We start from the raw sequence: 20,174 nt of genomic DNA on the forward strand, positions 1-20,174 counted from the left end.
GTCTGGAGTTAAATTGCGTTACGCGACATGACGTTGTGTAGCCTTGCACTGTGTTGCACTGCAGTTCGGTTTATCATGATACGTTTTGATCAAATACATTAAGTTGGGTTACGTAACAGTGTGAATTTAAAAAATGTTACGTTGCATTATGGTATGCGATGTAACCTCACAACGTTTAATACAAAAGTTGCACTGTTACACTTACATTACCTTACATTGTGATGCATTCTGTTTTGTTACACCATCACATCACGTTACGTTACATATTGTTATGATATTTATTATAACAATTACACTCTGAAAAGTTGTGGTGCATGTTGTTAATGTTTAGTTCTATAACATTACATAATGACATGTTACATAACCTTACCTCATATTACAGTTATGTTGTATTTTTTACATTATGATACATTATGTACATGAAGTACATTTTGCAATATTACATTACAATCCATTATGCCATTTCAAGATATTGGATTTCTGTACGCTCCATTACATTGTGGTACAATTGTGTTATGTTACTTGCTTTATGATACTTTATGTTGTATTAGGTTCTGATACATGTTACTATATGTTGCAAAACAATTACGTTGTGATACATTACATTACAACGTATAACATTAAGTTGTGTTTTGTCTATGTTTTTGAGGTTACATTGTACTTACAGTATTTTGCAGTTGCATTATACTATGTTACGATACATTAAATTAGGTTACAAAACACTGCATTTCCAATTGTTATGTTATGTTAAACTGATATGTGAAAAAACATGACAATATGTGACAGTACATTGCTTTATGTTATAGTTAGGTTGCTGTACACAGTGTGGTTACATGTTACATGGACCAAAAATAATGTGATTAAATGCCTAAACGATTAAATCGGTACCATATAAACACTAAAATCCGACAAAATTTTCACCATCCGATTGAAATTACGATAGCAGGAGGTGGTGAAGTCTAGTTATTGGTCTGGTCATGGTCCACATAAACAACACATCGGCTTCAGTTTACCTCACGACAAAAGGAGACAACAATTTTAAACATATTTAAAGTCTTCAAGATAGTTGAAAGGCTTGACAGTCATAAAGATCTCAATAGAAACCTGTTTGTTTACGTAAATGGGAAAATCTGATCCAAGAATCGGAAGGAGTTTCATCAGATTGACACAAGAGTGACCATATAAACGAAGCTGCTGAGACTCTGTCCAACAACGTGACGCCTCGCTGAGCGAAACGCTTCGCACCAGTCTCTCACACACGCTGCCAAGTGACACCCAGTAAGTTTAATTACTGCTTTCCGTGAGGCTGTTCGCGCCGAATGGTTTCGTCTCGATAAACTACGGAGAGAATAATGAGATTATAGACCAGAGACGAAGCAGTGTTGTCACTCAAAGCTCCATAATTACTCAAACTAAAATGAATTTGACTCTTTGGTTGTTGAATATGTGAAGTGATTGTACAAGTTATTATTTTTTAAAACAGTTTTTTTGTCTCAAAGGTCACATTGTAATTAGAAGCAAAAACTCGTCTATCATTTACAATCTTGACAATTTCCACCTTGAACATTCAGCAAAAATTGTAAGACAAAAAGTTGCGAAATCTGTTATGTGCCTTTTGAAATCGCAGTTTATGAGCGGTCAGGGCTGTAGAGTCACACGAGTTAGATTTCAACGAAGCTCTTTATCTTTAACTGAAGGTCAGTTTACATCACACTTTAATTTTGAGCAATAAAAAGCCAGAAATGTACTTTACATTTATTTAGGAGGTGACAAATAAACAGTATTTACAATTTCTGCCATTAGCAATGAGACAAAAGCACAGTTATGATTATTTACTTACAAAAAACTGTAACTAATTTGTGTATTATGATAATTGGTCATTGAATGTACCAGTCTGTAGGGACACTTAGCACCACGTGATCTTGTTATAGTGTATCTGTAATTATTTCCCTTCTTTTCTCCTTTATAGTTTTTTTTTCCCACTACTGTTATGTGGTGTTACATTGCATTCTGTAAAACTACTTTACTGTACGTATCTATGAACCGTGGAAAGATTGCATTTAAACATTTGGAAAGTGTAGCTGTGTTGATTACACACTCTTGTGGCCACTGGCATTAAAAAGAAAAAACCTTTTACACGACATCGTTTCAAGAGAAAACACAAAGTTTTCACGTCGTCGTTGCAGAAAAGTTTCACGTTTGCACGGCAACGTTTTGAAAACGATGTAGTTTGCGCGTATGACCTCCAGTGGGTGCTGTTGTTGGTTTTTGTAATGAAACCCCACACACATTCAGCAGAGAACAACACGCTCTGAACATTAACAATGAGAGAACACGACAGACGACCAAGGTGAATTGTTATTACAGTGACTGTCAACTAGAAAACGACGGCGAATACGGCCTTGGCCTGTTTGTTATTTTTTGATTTCTCTGTCATGTTTCAGTAAAGCAAAGACCACAAAATGTAATCCACTGATGTAGACTGTCCTCTGTATCCAAATTACAGTAAAGTCCATTAAACAAACTATGTGATTTCCTATAGCTGAACCTCTTTAAATTCTGTGTTCACCACAAAGCGTGCACAATTCTTATCATAGTACCAACCGGTTTGCCAATATTGGAAAATGAATGGCTGAGTTTTGAGATTGTCAGATCTTTAAGGCGAACGGACTCCGGCCTCTTCTTCCACTCACCTCCGTTTGAAGATCAAAAGACAAAGCGCACATTTTCATGTTTCGGGCGCCGCACAACATGTGGCGTAACTTCCTTTTCATCCATGATGGCAGGCGGACACAGACAAAAGGCTGCTGCTATGTTAGTTTCCTTGGAAATGGAGGCTGCCCACTCTCTGCCCGCCAAACCCGTATTTAGAGGTGTAGCTTTAGTTAGCAACGGCTAGCAGCTCCATGTGGTGATGCATGTAATTAAAGCGTCACCGTTTCCTGGGGGCCGATTCGGGCTGCATATTTAACGCAACAGCTTTGTGAAGACCGAAGAGGAGATCGGACAGGCCTCGCGTCAACAGCGCACCTGTCAGATTAATCGTTACGTGCATCCTCAACTTTGGAAAGACACAGATGCTTTGAGTAATGGCACCTTGTGAGAATTTAATCATCATCATCATCGTCTTGTCGAGGAGTCTCCGTGTTGACGATATATTTACAGCTCATTGCAAAACATTCAATAAATTGCACAAAAAGTCCTTGTCTCAACAATGATTAGGAAAAGTGGTGTTGCATGAAATCATCCGGACATTACAGCGGCTGGTGTTTACAGGGTTTCCCACATGAAGAGATCGCTGTCCACAGACAGCTCTGCTTTATTCTCGGACCATATTCCACGGAGCACTGGATACAAAGGGTCAAAGGTGGACTCGTTAATGGAGAGAACACGGGGGCTGCTTCTATTAAAAGAACAATTACAGTTAAAGAGGCGAGTGGACAGACAGTTACACAACGCCACCGCCCATTACAGCCTAACGGTGGATTTTATTGCCGTCATTAGGAAAAAAGAAAAAAAAAAGCAGCCTAGAAGCTCTCAGACATGTGGTCACGTATAATGCCCTTCCACTGGATTACATAATCCACACTTAAAAGTTATGATGTGAAAACTTCTCCGTTAAATATGGTTCCTTTTTCAAAAAGGACGAGCCATCCGCGAGAAGCACATGAGACATTTTAGGGAAATGATGAAAAGTGCAAAACTAACTTGACAGATGATTTCTCCGTCTGGAACACGATTTGGACCTCGTCTGCATTTCAACACCGATCGGACACCGACGGTCTGCTCTTCTCTTGAATAATGTGTAAAACCTGAGAGTTGAATAAAAGGGATGAAGGGTGTAGGTTGATATGATTTCATCTCATCAGGATTTGAAGAACTGGTGGAATAAAACTCAAGTTTCCACTTAAGTGATACAAGGATATACACATATATACATCTTTCCAACGCACCATGTGTATTGGCTAACCAATTACTAGAGGATTTGAAAAATCAGCTTAATTAGAGAGGAAATGTTGAATAATTTAATGTATCTACACCACCAAATTTACCTCCTCTGTCTGATACACATATACCTCATATTTACTCAGTTTACAGATGTTTTATTATAGTATAAAGATGATATGATACAGGATATATTCATATATCAAATGTACCCACCATGCCAAATTCATCTCGTTCACATACACAAATTTACCCACCATTGTTCCAAACACGTGTACTTACATTCAAAAATGTGATTGGATTGGAGTCAATGGACAGCTTAGTTTCACTCCATCCTCTCAGATTTCTGCATATAGTATTACCACATATTCTGCACTATAAGTTGTACTTCATTTAGTTCTTTGACTTATATTAGAAATCTCTCAAAACATACCAGTACTATCTGGGACCACTAGATGTCACTGTTTGACAGCAGAATGATGCGACCGTACCACCAAAAAAAAAAAAACATCTCTCCATCCAGAGAATTTCTAAAATTCACCAAAAAGTAAATGCTACATAGCAAAACATATGTTAAATATCATAAAATTGCATCAGAAAGAGTTCAGTGTGTGTGAGAGACTTGTGAAGGACGGAGGAAAAGCAGAGAAACTGTTAGCGAGGTACAGAAAAGAAGGACGGGCTAATCGTCGGTTAAAAACATGACGACTGGAGCTGAGGAACAAATTCACCGAAGGTTTAGGAACAAAAGCTGCAATGAAGCCTGGGCGCTGAAAGAAAATTGAATTTATCACCAGTGCAACTTTTGTACCTCTTCATGACGCGTGTTTTGAAAGGAACTGGGCAGAATTCGATGGTTGAAACTCGTTCATATAGACACACCGTCTACAACGGGGGAGTCAAACATAAGGCCTGTGGGCCAGGACCGGCCTGTAACAATTTCCAAGAGAACATTGAATTCTTTTAAGAAATTTCTTAAGAGGAGCGACAAAACACTGAGACCCGAGCGGCAATATTGGTGTAGCTGCTATGATTCTACCTCCGCATGTAGGTACATGCTGTTTTGAGCCTCTGCTTCTCCAAAACTTGCCCTAAAAGTGATATTTCTGCTCCTCGTGACCTCGTCTTGTGCTGCTTTCCGAGGTCCGGCTCTCCAGCAGCTGACGGCGGGCACTCAGACCACCAGGGGCATCTCTTAAAACTCACTGACCATTTTACAGACGTGGTAACATTGATATGTGCTCAAAAAAAGAATAAGACAAAAAATCATGACAGCTCAATCGTCTTGTCAAAATGTCAATGAAATCTACCGAGAGGAGGCTATTTGTGAAATTACGGAGACATTGACAATTCCCGGACTCCCCCGTGAAAGTAGACTCTGACCTGAGCAAAGCCTTCCAAATACCAAGAGAAGTAACCCGAGACACGAGGAAGAGCTGAAAGGTTGAAGCTTGCCTTATGAAGCATTAGACAGAGACGACACAGCGGGAACTGGATTGATGCAAGTGGCTATAAATAGATGTTTTACCCCGTGGGTAAAAGCTGAGAAATCCTCTCTCATTATGCTTTTTCCCTCAATTGATTTGCCTTGACAGAAACATCCAGGTCATGAATAAACATGAGACAGACTGATAATTAGACCCGCAGTAGAAGATTTCATCCTCCAAAACATTATATACTAATTGTAGTATAAACAAAAGAGCCCTAAAGAGCGGCACATTTCTAGAATTTTATTCCTCATTTGTCAGAATATCACATTTGTAAATGGCTTTTACTTGTACATTACATTTTTACTACGTCAACTATAATGTCAGGCACTGGCAACAGATTTGATTTAAAGTGTCTCGCCCAGAGACTCTTTTCAAATTTTCAAAAGAGAAGACTTAATATTCTTATAACATATAATACAGTATAATAATTAGGGATGTCCCGATTGCGCTTTTTGGACCCCGATACCGATCCGATTTTTCAGAATTGAGTATCGGCCGATACCGATACTTTCCTGAGCCGATACTTACCTTGCTATAGCAAATATACTCAATCGTCTATTTTTTGAGCAACTAAGATGTCTGAAGCTAAAAGCGCTATTGGCAGAAGCTTTGTTTAGCTAGGAATTATTGTAAAACTCACTTATTGAAGAGATTCAAGACTCTGCAGTCTTGAATCTCTTTTTTATGTTAACTTAAACAACTTCACCTAGATTTTGTGGCAAATAAAATTTTTATTTTAAATAAAACCCAGTGAATCAGTTTGACTAACATATAAACTATAAAAAACTACAACATAAACAGTATTCAGTAAAACCAATCAGAAGAACCCAATTCCACTTCAAAGTGTCTTTGACTGGTTGGGTTGAAAATAAGTCCTAGATGTAAATCTATCTCATCTATCAATATAGAAACACATCATCGATATGACAGATGCCAGAGCTCAATAAATAGGTTGATTTGCATTGCAGTTGTTATGCAGTCGCAGTTTTAATCCATTCTCTTAAACACTTTTTATTCGAGGGCAAAATAGGTTACGAGAGCCATCCAATGTCCTCAGAATCTTTCTTCCAATCTTTTCATCCTGTAGCTGATTCTGAAGCACCCTTGTTTGAAGCTCTGTTTCACAAGAAGACATGATGAGCACCTCTGAGGCGGGAAACAAGAGACTCCACGGAGGCTCAAACAGGTGTGAGCAGCAGCACTATCATTACGGTGGCAGGGAAATGTGGTAATAACAGGTTGGTGGTGGAAAGTTCTCCTGCTGCTCGGCTGATTTACATGACGGGCAGGGCTGGAGGCGGACGGCATGAATCACCCGAGTGAGGACACGGCACAGGAGCGTGGTCCTGAATTCCAATGCAGCCGTTTATCAGATGCCGCTCGTTCCGGCACAGGTAAGGCTGATCCCAGCAGTGAGGAGATTCATAACCGGAGACAGGGTTGGGTGTCCGATGGTACAACAGGTGGGAGGAGACATTCGCCACCAGAAAAGACACGAATAAACATGCACAAACAAATCAGCACGACCTAATAAACAAAGGAATTGTGCTCAATCAGCGGCATGTCGATGACTTTCCACTACACATCCATCCACCTCCTGCTCTGTCAAAGGTTGAGCTGAACATGTCCCCAGATGACATTATAGGAGCTCGAGGACACAAATGATTTCTACAAAGAGGGACATTTCATAATTAAACCTGATCTGCTCAGAGTGCAATCCAGCTAATCAGATCCCGATGGTTTCAGGGGCAAAACCTCATTTTGAGGTCAGAAAGCAACTTTTATGGACTTTAGTTTGTGTCTTTTGTAAAAGTCTGTATCACTTATGTCTCAAGATATTTTCCATGCGCCGTCTTGATGGTAATGCTGCGAGGTGAGCTGGTTCCTGGTAATAGGATTCCGAGTTGTCTTGTGACTTGAGCCAACAAGTGTCAGTGTTGTCTGGTTAAGCTGTACCAGCTAGAGAATGAGAAAGTTGTACTAGAGTCTAGGGAAGTTTGACCAATTTCAGTTATTTGGACAAAGTTCTGTCTCGGTGCGTTTGTACCAACCAAAGTTTTATTATCAATATTAAAAGTAACTGTCCATGTATTTTGATTGATCGATTGACTGTACTCTGTTAATCCCACAATGGGGAAATTTACTTTATATCATTTACATTTACAACAACGAACAAGTTAAAAGCTATATAGTATATAAAGTTAAATATGCAATATACCCACTACTTAAAAGATAAAAATCTGCTAACAAAAACGACACATTCAAATTGTGCTGCTGTTGTACAAACTTTCACACTGCGTGTTTGAGTGCGGACTAAACCGCCAGGGCAACATCATGCGATTACAACAGTTGCTCGTTTGGGGGCGCTATGGCTGGAAACAAATGCTGACCAGAGACATCCTCTGGCTCCGCCTGCTGGAAAGTCCACTGAGGTGAGACCTGGGGTGTTCACACTGTCTGAGTGAGCTCACCTCTTTGATCTGGATCAGACTCCCGTGGAGCGTTCACACATGCTCAAACGAAGCGGACTTTCCCTGAAACGAGCTCTGGTCCGGATCAAAGTGGTGAGGATTTGAGTCTGGGTTAGTTCTAACAACTAGAATCTGTGTGGTGTAGACTCCAGCAATGCCACATTTCTGTATTTATCCTCTGTTAACTCACTGGAATTAACAAGCATGCACTCGCATTCACACGGGTATTATTTAGCATACACATGTATCCGCGCTAACCACTGCACAGAACAAACTCACAGCTCCTTTATTACAATGACTGCACAATTTGCAGGGTGCACAATTTGCAGAGTTTGTCATGTGAACACAAGCAAATCTTGATCATTTGCAATGAATGTGAAAGTCAGGAGAATAATACTGAACATAGCAGGTAAATGTGTGATTCTATGCTCAGTGCAGGATTAAATTCTTACCATGTGGTTTGGTTTTCTTTCTATGAATTAACAGCCTACTCTCCGGCGCTGAGACACAGTTCTGACCTGCGTCCTCACGATGTGTCTGTGGGCGCCGCCGCCAGGAAGCTGTTGGGTAACTGCAGAGTTTAGTATTTATAGTGTTTCCCTACAGTACATGACAACACAGAAGCACACACACACACACACACTCGAAATGACTCACTCACTGTTCTACACAGCTCTGATACATTTGCATTACCCACACCATGCTATTATTAAAAATTAAGTCGATTACCATGCAAGAGGTTTTTCTTTTTTGGTGACCGTTTTAAGAATTTAAAGCTTAACCAGCCTCCACTGGCCTGTGGAGGAAGCTGCTCCGGTAACCAGACCCCTGACAAGTATGAAGTTATCAACCAGCCATGATTAAAGGTTAGCAGAGAAGAAGCCACATGGGGTGAGGACACCGACAAAAGGTATGACATAAGTCTTCTGAGCTCTGAGACGATCTGAGTTTCTAATACAACAAATTATGACACAAGCAGAAAGAGCTGGCTTACTTTTGTCATTTAGACCCCATTTACACGAAAAGGTTTCAAGTGAAAGTGAAAATACATTTACGTGTCCACGTTCTGAAGACGATGTCCGTTTTCCTCCACCTCCAATCATGTTTCCACGGAACTCTAATTTCTGACACTTTGTTTGACATTTCACTGTATTTTGCACCAGATGGGTTTCATTAAAATTGAATATATGTTGAGATTGTAGTGATTTTCAGTAATAATTGTTTGATTTTGTGAAAATATCGACATTTTCATCACATATACTCTGTGCCACAACAACAGAAACCATTTAAAGTTTACATTTAAAGGTTATTATGGCAATATTTTACCACTTGAGAAGTAATTGGGCCATATGTGGCCCCTGAACTAAAATGCATTTGACACCTTTGCTCTATAGGTTCAATAGTTTATATCATTTATTATCGTAATTTAAGAAGAAATGTAAATTTTTTTATAAATAATACTATTTACAAAATTTACTTGAAATAAAAACTTAAATAAACTGATAGACTGAACCTGGGAGGACTCATATTAAGAAACTGTAATTAAAACAGTTAACGGATAAGCAAATAAATGATCATGATTATCATTAACTACATGTAACTAGCAAACTAGAAAAAAAATTATAAAATACCATTAGATCACAAAAGTCTGCAACTCAAGAGCAATCTTGGAGAATGTGATATTTTGGATGATTTATTTCTACTATCATGTAGTTATAATCTGTACTGTAAGAAAACATGAGCAATCATTAGAAAACTACAGTTCTGTCTTGTCATAAAAAATAAGAAACCTTATTTCTAATAAAAAAATGTCAGTGATGAAATCTTTTGTTGAAGCCACTCGATGGCGGAGCCTCCACTGAGCAGGTCTGGCATTACTGTAATTGTCCTGGTACTATACAATGGCACTGTCACAGACTGAAGTACTTATGAACTCCGTCTTAAATGTGTGCATTGACGGGGCACGTCAGACCTCCGCAGGGACGGGGGGAAGCTGAGGAGGGGTGGAGATTAATGCCCTGTCTGATAGGCTGAATCTCCTTTATACCTCCTGCTGCAAGCAGCTCCCACCTCAATTTGGAGGAGGCTGGAGATAAACCCGAGGAGCAGCGTCTCCGGGGCAGCCTAATTTATCCACAGACCCACACACACTCCCGCATTCCTCCAGGCAAGGTGTGTGTGTGTGTGTGTGTGTGTGTGTGTGTGTGTGTGTGTGTGTGTGTGTGTGTGTGTGTGTGTGTGTGTGTGTGTGTGTGTGTGTGTGTGTGTGTGTGTGTGTGTGTGTGCAAGTAGAGCCACGACACAGAAAACAATAACAATTGAAAATTAAATATAAGATTCTATATATAATTACTACTTATAACCAGGGATGCACCGATACCAGTATCGGGTCCGATACCTGTTTTGGGTCCGATACTGCACGGAGTACCCGTGAAAGATCCCCGATACAACGTGGCGATGTCATGCGTCAGCAACGTGGGCAGCAGGTAAACAAGAGAGCATGAGCGATGTCAGTGGTTTGGAGATTCTTTGTTATTATTGAGAACGATAAAGGTAAAGACAAAATATCAAGACGAAGCGAAAGCCAGTTCGTACAACACCAGCAACTTAATCACCAGAGACATCCGGACCAGACGAGTTAGCTCGATGTCGCTCATAAAGCATGCCACAAAAGACAGCAGTTCGGGACAGATTTTCTTGTCTCAATCCGCTCTGTTTGGAACGTCAGCTGATCAGATTAATTGGTCTCGGACCATCCCCGAATAAAATGTGTTGATCCTGTCTGTTTGGTCCAGGACTTCTGGGACGGATTCATACCTCAATGACCAATAGGAGCAACGCACAAAGCCACATGAAGCCTCTTCTTCTACTTCTTCTGGGTTTAACGACAGTTTGCATCCATGAAGTTGCATTACCGCCATCTGCTCGTTCTACCTATCTATATTGTTTCCCTCCGCTCCCGACGGCCATGATGACAGTTTCCCTCTTTCTCTTATCAGCAGCTTCTTCGTCCCTGATGACTGTTTCCTTTCTTCTTCTTCTTCGTCACTTTCCTCTGCTGGTTCCAACTCGTCCATACCATTCCCACCGCTCAAATAATCTTAACACAAACATATTTCCTGTGCCAAGCAAAAGGATTCATCAAACCGTGTATGTTTCCATCTTCTGTTGCCTGGCTGCCTAAAGAAGACAGACGTGCGGCCGAGTGGCACATCACTCTGAAAAAAAGTTGCATGCTGACAGACGTGTTAAACCTGCTCCTTAAGCACTTTTCTCCTGGACAATTTCCATCATCTGTCAGCGATTCAGACGAGCTACAAGTTCTGACATCTGGGTTTTTTCCACTCTGTTCAGGTTAAATATTGTATTTATTTTAGAAATAAGGGTTTGATTAAATTGATTTAGTATTTGATTAAAGTGGGTGCTGTTTGTTTTGGCAATGAAACAACCCACACGTGTCGATAACAATCAACATAAACATCATCACTGGGAGAACATTCGTATTGACAGTCAACCAAGGAGCTTCCAGAGCAACATGAATCTTTGTTTCATGGCTGGCTAAAAAAAAAACCTGGGACATTAAAACAGCTTTCAGACATCACAGCCCATTCAAACAGTTTAAGGCAAAATTTTCAAACAGGTCACATTGATCTAGAAAAAAACCCTCAGAGCTTCAGTATAACTCGATAATGGAGTGTTATTACTGTGACTGTCAACTGCAAAACTCCCAGGAGAATATGTCATGACGCTCTGGAGGGAAAAGGTTCCTGTCTGCTGAGCATGTGGACAAGAATTATACACAACGGAAGTACACATTAGTACATATGCACAGTTTCCGCTCTCCACACAGAGAAGAAGCACAAGCCAGAAAATTGTGTTTTCACCCGTTTACACGAGAACAGAGTCACAGCTCCACAGTTCCACTTTGGGAGCTGTTTCAAAAAAGTTGCATGTTCAGTGTCTCTGAGCAACAATGTTGTGTAAACAGACCCTTAAAACGTAACAAAGGTTTTGCATTTTCAGTTGAAAACGTTGTCATGTGAACGGGGCCTCAGACTTTCACAGTTTGGAAGCTACATCAGCAATATATTACAAAACTGTTGCTTTTAGTAGTATTTATAATTATATAGTCCATTGTGTAGCTTTAAACAATATTTTTGAACAAGTATGTAGAAGAGGAAGTATGTCTCTATAAATAGAATAGTTTGTAAATGGATTAGTGTTGAATGTCAGATTGTAACTAAGTATATGGTATATATGGTATATATTTAGTTATGGGGATAGTTGTTTTTATATATGTGTGTGTATAAATATATAGATAGATAGATAGATAGATAGATAGATAGATAGATAGATAGATAGATAGATAGATAGATAGATAGATAGATAGATAGATAGATAGATAGATAGATAGATAGATAGATAGATAGATAGATAGATAGATAGATAGAGAGATATTTCTGAAGTGTGTATATGGTATATATTTATATAGCTATGTATATAAGGTATATATGGTATATATTTATATAGCTGTATTATATAATTATAAGGCTTTATTATTAATAATTATAAGGAAAAATAGGTAATAAGGGGTGTGAAATTAAAAAGGTTTTGTACAATGTGCGGTGTTTTGTTATGTTTTGGCCCTATGTTTATTTTTTAAAAAAGTACTTTTTCTTTCTTTTGTATGTACAAAGAAGTACTTTTTTTTTTATACATGTTTCGGAATAAAATTCATTCATTCATTCATTCATTCAAAGAATGTTTTGTAAAAAAATATATATATAATTATAAACTACACTTTAACAGCATCTAACTATCTTGTATTCAGGTAAAGCAGTATTTTCTTGTAATACACCTGATTCCTTTTAATCCAATCCAAAGTCAAACTTGCGCTTGTTATTACTTCAGTTTTTTATTATTCTTGAGGTTTCACTTACTTTTATTTTTTTCAATTAGCACCTTTCTTGTCACATTGCACTTTAACTTTGTCCTTAACGGTGCTGTATAAATAGAGATATTATTGCCTGCATAAATAAATTCCGTTTTTATCCCAAGAAGACTGAGAATGACTCATTAAATTTCAAACCAAAATGAACCCAATAACAAGTGTCTGGTCAGAGTTGAAAGTGTGGCCGGGGAGCAGTCACTCATTATCCACCTGCCTCCACTGAGCACTAATGAGCCAACGACACCCCCCAACCCTCCCTGCCTTGATGACCCTGCAGGTGGTGCTGTTCCTGGTGAACGCACATATTAGCGGAGGTTTACACTCTGCATGCCGCGAGATGAAACAAAGCCCCACAAACCACAGAGGATCCGTCACGGATTAGCAGACAGATGAATAAATATGTGATTAGAGCTACTTCTTATCAACTTCAGAGTTCTGGGAACAGTTTGTACAGATCGGGTATGATAGGTCATGCCTTTGTCACCATCGTCAATACAATCCGTCCACACCTTTCAAATGGAGTACACAGTATGTGTGTGTGTGTGTGTGTGTGTATGTGTGTGTGTGTGTGTGTGTGTGTGTGTGTGTGTGTGTGTGTGTGTGTGTGTGTGTGTGTGTGTGCGTGTGTGTGTGTGTGTGTGTGTACGAGAGGACATTTATACACTCGAGGGGGGGTAGTACCGACTTCTCTACGTCTCTATGGTAACCTGCGGGCATACCTCCTTGTCTGGGAGGCTTTAATGGGTTGTCACGGCCATGAGACCAAAACAGCAGCAAGGCATCTGAGTGACAATCGAGATCCGCGGGGGACAGCAATGTCCCTGAACCTTGGTTTGACACATGTTTCACTGCAGGTAATGACTGGGGGCTTTCACTGCAGTAGAGAATTGCCCCCCTGCGGGGGGGCAGAACTTTGGGGCAACTGGAGGGGAATTGTGCCTTGGCCCGGGTCTCCAGCGACATGATACTGGGTTCAGGCTCTAGATTTAGTCTGGATTCCAATACAGCGGGCTTACACACACACCGATCAGCCATAACTTTATTCTTCACCTGGCCTCTGAAGGGGAACGGTGGTATCCAACTCTAAAATATGAGCAAAAGTGCCAAGTGGATTGGACTTGTTGGTCCATCCAATCCAGGAAACGCTCTCTTGTTTGACCTGGAGCTTTGAGATGTGCTCAGAAACTACTGGAAAAATATGATGAAAGATCTCAAACTGAAGAAAGGAGCTGTGGTCTTGAAGATACTCCGGTCCATTTCACAAACTTGCTTAAATCCTCCACCTCACCCATATTTCTGTTTCTAACACATCAACTAACTACTGAAACCAGCTGCTGCCAAATAAATCCCACCAACATGCAGATGCCATGATAAAGAGCAACCTGCCAGTGATCATAATGTTATGGCTGATCGTTGGAATACCTTGCCATAGTGCAGGAGTGGTAGTAGACAGAGACGCTTTGAGGACAGAACACTAAATAGAAGTGAAATATTTCTGTTAACTTACATGTAATTTGGCCTGTCTGCATGTTCTAAGGACGATTCATGTTACCGAGCGGAACACTCACAGGAACGGCTTGGTTCACTCTGACCTTTGGGACCACTTTGTTTTAAATTGGAGATAAAAATGTATTCCTAAATAATAGGTATGGGAATCCAACGTGCACGCATTTGATATTTTTCCACTTTCGAATGCATTTAGCAATACAGGAGTATGTTGAGAGGGGAGTCGTTTTCACAACTAGCTCTTTGGTTCTGCCAAAATATCAACATTTATGATCACATATACTCTCCACCACAACCAGTGTTGCCACAGTTACCTTGAAAAAGTAATCCAAATATATTACTCTGCTGATCACTGCCTGGCCTCCGGCACCACGTTCATACACATTTAATCTTTGACCTCCATTCTTTGTTGTATTTATATCTGATCAGATTTTACTATTACTGGTATTTTATTTACCCGCTGATGTAGTTGTAACTTTACAAGTAACTTTAATCTCATTACTGGTTTGGAAATAGTAACGCGTTAGATTACTCGTTACTGAAACAAGTGGTCATATGAGAGTAAGGCGTTACCCGGCATCACTGACCACAACAAAGAAAAACTTAAAAGTTTGAATTTAAAGGTTATTAGGGCTCTATTTCACCAGTGCGGCCCACTCAAGATGAAACTGAGCTGACTGTGGCTCCTGAGTTGGACACCTCTGGTCTAATCCCTCAAGGATGCAGCTTCCAACACTCACATGCTCCAAGTTGGTTTTATGACGCCCTCTAGTGGAGGCAGCCTCTCATTGTTCAACGCTTCCATTTCGACCTGAGGCAGGATCACGTTTTCAAAATCCCAATACTTGTTGGCTTCCTGCCATTTGAATGCAGCGGAAAGTTTATTACTTTAAAGAGTTCCGGGGAGCATATTACAGAGATAAATAATGTAGCATGCATCCTACACTACCTGCTTATCAGCCCATCAATATATGTTCTGTTAAGGAGATAATAAAACATTTGCCAAAAGAGTGTGGGAGGAAGTACAAGCTCATCCAACCGCATACTTTCATTATCGGGTATCGAAAACTTATGATTTGCTTCCATTTTATATAAAGAAAAGAATATGGAAAATCATAAATAGACTAGTGCACGTCCATGCATTCATGCCTGCAAGTACCGGGTTACTGTGAACCCCCAATTTCACACAGGCAACAACAGAAAATACTATAGTTATACTTTCATAATGTAATCTTTCACTGTTTTCTATTAGTCTATTGTGCTTGTCGATTTCTATGTGAATCTTTACTCTGAAGTGAACTTGTTTTGGGTGTTCAGTGCCATTTGCGTTTCATTTTTATTCTCAAAAAGATCAATAAACTTTTATCAAACTGGATTTATTTAATGTCTTAGCAAAGCTTTAATTTATATTGTTTAACTGGTGATTTAACGGTGAACCAATTCATAATGCTTAACCACAGTGGAAGGAACACAATCATGAACAAATGTCAATGTCATCCTGATGTTCCAGATTATAATTATGAGTAATTTAATAATTATTTTGGCTTTAAAATAATAAGTTGTTTTATCCAAGTTAAAAAAAAAGAGAGTTGGTAATCCATGAGCTGACTGTTTCCATAGCTTCAAATTTCAATCAGATCATCACAGACTTTTCAATTTTTGTTAACATTGATTGTAATTTATTCTATTTAGAACGCGAGTTCCATTCTGAATTGAATTGAATTCATCTTTTTGAGGCTGATGTGTGACTTTATAATAGAGAAAATGTGTAATTCCTTATGAAAGGGTTGGTAGAATTCTGGTTTTTGGAAACTTTGAGGTACAAAAACAAGAAATTTCTGTATCAAAAGCTCTATTATTCATCTGTGCATTATAATATTTTCAAATTATGTTTTATGCTACTTAAATTAAGTAATAATGTTATCATTTATTGAATTTTTTTTTATCTATTAGTCAAATCAGCTTTTATAATCTTTGCCGGTCAATACGTTTTTGGTCGATTTAATTGAACATGACTCGCAGGTGTAATATCAATATCAAATTATTGGTTTGCTTCACACCTTATTGATGCATTTATCTTAAAATTGTGCAAAAGCATCTGAACCCTCGCGGGTTAGTATGTGGATACACACAAAAAGTCGAGTAAGCCATATTTAAAGTACTTTTAAACAAATAAAGTATTGTGGCACAGTAGTTCTCAATATAAGAGAGTTAAGTGGATTTAAAGTAGTTTTATTCTGACAGGAGTACTGACTTATTTTAGATTTTGATGTCTTTAACTGGAGTAACGTCCTTTTCCAACTTAAATGTTCAATTCACTTGTAGTGAGCTCTCTGCGAACGGGAAACATTGACAATAAATCTCCGATGTGTGCGATTCTTCTTTCGCTCTGTGACCTTCTTCGGGGGGCCGTGACCTTCCGGGTCAACGTCTGAGTCTTTTACGCTGAAAACGCTGCGAAGCCGCAGTGTGAGGAGACTGAATTAGAGGCGTGAAGGTTCAGCTGTGCAGCAGCTGTTTGACTCTTTCACCCAGCGACAACACTGCTTCGCCCAAGAAAAGAAAGTTCCCACACTGATCCTTGTTTCAGGCTCGCACGTCTCTAAAGGATAAACGGAGACACGTGGAATTCTTACCCACAAAGACACGAATCTCAATTTATTTGGAAAAACATGGAAACACGAGTGTGAAAAATTCTACGTAATAAAGTGAAGCTGAACAACTTGTAGAGACAATTTAGGGGAAAAAGAAAATACAAAGCTTGAAGAGGTAAAAAAAAATAAAATAAAAAGGGAATTCAAACCTGACAAAATTAAACTGAATGATTGGGAATACAGTTAATCTCAATGGGGCAATAATCTATAATCTAGTCCCTGAAAGCTTTCCTCATAAGAATAGGAAATAAGGGTTAAATCGTCCAGCTGTGATCCGAACGCCACCGCCGCTCATTTCCAGGAGCCAGACTTGCCTTTGGCCCCGCGGGAGGTCTTGGAGGCCTTGGAGCCCCTCTGGTGGTCGCTGACTCGGTTCCGCAGCACGTAGATCTCGTACTTCTGCCTCTTAAGCTTCTCGGCCAGCTCGAACTTCTCGGCGTGCAGCTGGTGGAGCCACTGCCAGAGGTCCTGCGCCTTCTCCGCCAGCTTCTCCTGGTTGAGGTGGTCGATGTTGAGCGGCTTCCTGCGCTCCATCAGCGCCTTCTTCTTCTCCTCGCGGGCCGTCAGCTTCTTGCCCTTCTTCTGGTCCACCTTCTGCAGGTAGCCGCCGAACGACTTGTTGGAGAAGATCTTCTTCTTCTTGGCCTCCTCCTCGGCGCGGAGCTTGGCCGCCTCCTCCTCGCGCCTCACCCTCTCCTCGGCCACCCGGGCCTGCCGCTCGCGCTCCTGCTCGGCCCGGACGCGCTGCTGCTCGGACCGGTCGGAGCGGCGCCGCTCGATGCGGCTGCGCAGCTCCATCAGCTCCTCCTCCTCCTTCTGGCGGTTGGTGAAATGCAGCTCGATCAGCGTCTGGAGGTCGTTGAAGTCCTTCTCCAGCCTCTTGCGGTGGAGGTCGTCGAAATCCACCTTCTCGCCATCGGGAAGCTTCGGAGGGGAGATGTTTGGCACGTACGTGGTCTTCGGACGAGGCTTGGACTCTCCTTCCTGCTCATTCTCCTCTTCCTTCTTCTTCTTCTCCTCCGCTTCCTCTTCCTCCTCGTTCACGTCTTGTTCTTCTCCCTCCTCCTCCTCCTCGTACTCCTCCTCCTCCTCATACTCCTCCACAATGTCCTCAGTGTCTGACATGATGGTACCTCGCAGGCCTCACAGGAAGACGAAGTGTCTACCACACAGAAGACGGGTTTTTAAAGGTTTGTCTTCGTCATGTGACCAGGCAGATGGAGTGGTCTATTTTCTCCATCATCAAGTTTTGTGCCCCCCGCCCCCCGCCGCCCCCTCCTGTCTACAGCGACCCTCCTCATTCCTTTGTAAGGACAAGATGAGAGACTATTTCAGAGACACAACAGATGCACACACACACTTGTGCTCGCCAGTCCAGTAAAGCCACAAGTAGTAAACTCAAATAATGTGCAGACCTTTAAAGAGCTCAGGGAAGGAAACTCCGAACAAATCAAGGGGGATTAAGGAGAAATGTTCGACAACTTCCCCACACCGTGGAGTCATGAGGCGCTTCAAAACTTCCATTAACGAAGCACATTTCAGTCTCTCAAGCACGTCAGAGCCCGTGTCGACTTTAATGACGGGAGGTTTTGCAGCTGGCATGTTTTCCAGAACGAGACATTACTCAGAGTAACGTTGAGCCTGGGTAGCACCGCGAGGGATTCATTTAAAGTCCCAGTGTGGCACGCTTTAACTTGAAACAATGCTGCGCCAAACTCCACACTAATCCTTGAATTAGGATTGACGACATTTTAGCCTCTGCAGGAATCTGTGGCGGCAAAAACTCTTATGATCCAATTTAATCTATACTCGGATATTAACAATACTTACATTGATTTTAACCATTTAAAAACTTCCTATACTGTTATGGTGGTTAGCACTTTTACCTCAAAGTAAAAATACCCATGTTGGAGTCCAGGCATGTGCAGAGTTTCCATGTCCGGGGGTTTTCTGGTTGGGTTAGCATGTTGGGCCACCAGTTGGCGCTGTTGGTTGATTTTGTAATAAAACCACACACACATGCATGTAGAGATCAAAATATCATAAACTAAAACTGGGAGAACACAGACATTCCAGTAGACTAAGCTGGATTGTTATTACGGTGACTGTCGACGATAAAACTACCAAAGCCCAGGAGAACCTGGACTGGGAGTCCTCAAACTTTGTTGTTATTGTCCATCTACTGAGCATGTGCAGAAGAACTATTTATTACAGACATGGTGAGACGGTTTCTGACAGAAACAGCAAAAACGTGCTAATGTTTATGGCATATTGCCATCTGCATGTGTGTGTGGTTTCATTACAAAAACTAGAACGGGCACTCAATGCCACATTTGTCACCATGGAAACCAATGGATTACAAGGTTATTTGAGCCACCACACCACTCCATCCATCATTTGTCGTGGTCGTTTTATTTACCGAAATGTTTCCTATTCATCTTTGCGTGCATCAGTGCATGTATGTGCGTGCGCCCGGCTGGAGAAAAATGGAATTTGTCCCCACAACAGAGTAAATATCTTACCTCCCCAGGAGCTGTTTGATCCCAAAATCTAATCGATTGGTCCTTGGATGATGACGAATCATCGTTGAAGATTTCATGCAGATCAGGTGAGTAGTTGTTAAGAAAAGTTGGTGAAATACATACATACATACATGCAAATAAATAAATAAATACACGTGGAAAAAGACATAACCTTGATCCGAACGTTTGTTGGCGAAGGTAACAACCAATAGCTCCCACTAGTGGCCTTGCTGAAAAATAACATCGTTTTCAGCTTTTCCTTTGTTTCAGTGTAAACAGGCATTGTTTTCAAAGTTTTACAGTGTAAAACTTTTCATAAATGAACACCAAAAAAAAGATGCAGTTTCACTTGAAACATTGTCGTGTAAACGGGGTCAGTCCAGTCTTAACCAAAAGTTACTAGTTACCCGTGAGACAGTGGCGTCGGTGCATTTCAGACCGAGGCCTTCACCAGTGCTGGTCCGACTCAATCCACCTCGCAATAACTTTTTTTATGGCTACAAAAACCATGTTACCATGCAGAAATGCAGTATAAAAAGCCTTTGCTTTACAGATAGATACTCGTGTAGCCAGAATAAATACCTTTATGAATTAAAAAAAATCCAAGTTCAGTCTCACCTTCAGCTGTCGCTGCA

General features: G+C 40.6%; 1 protein-coding gene across 1 annotated transcript; it reads right to left on the reverse strand.

The window, feature by feature from the left end:
• Window positions 1-17,003: 17,003 nt before the first annotated feature.
• On the reverse strand, window positions 17,004-18,142 carry tnnt2c (troponin T2c, cardiac; the record flags this gene model as incomplete). Its single annotated transcript, XM_080491609.1, has 1 exon — window positions 17,004-18,142. One exon carries the CDS (start codon window positions 18,140-18,142, stop codon window positions 17,309-17,311), a length of 834 nt encoding a protein of 277 aa, XP_080347735.1. The 3' UTR covers window positions 17,004-17,308.
• Window positions 18,143-20,174: the final 2,032 nt, after the last annotated feature.

Source organism: Lipophrys pholis, assembly GCF_963383615.2.
Source record: "Lipophrys pholis genome assembly, chromosome: 22".
NCBI lineage: Eukaryota > Metazoa > Chordata > Actinopteri > Blenniiformes > Blenniidae > Lipophrys > Lipophrys pholis.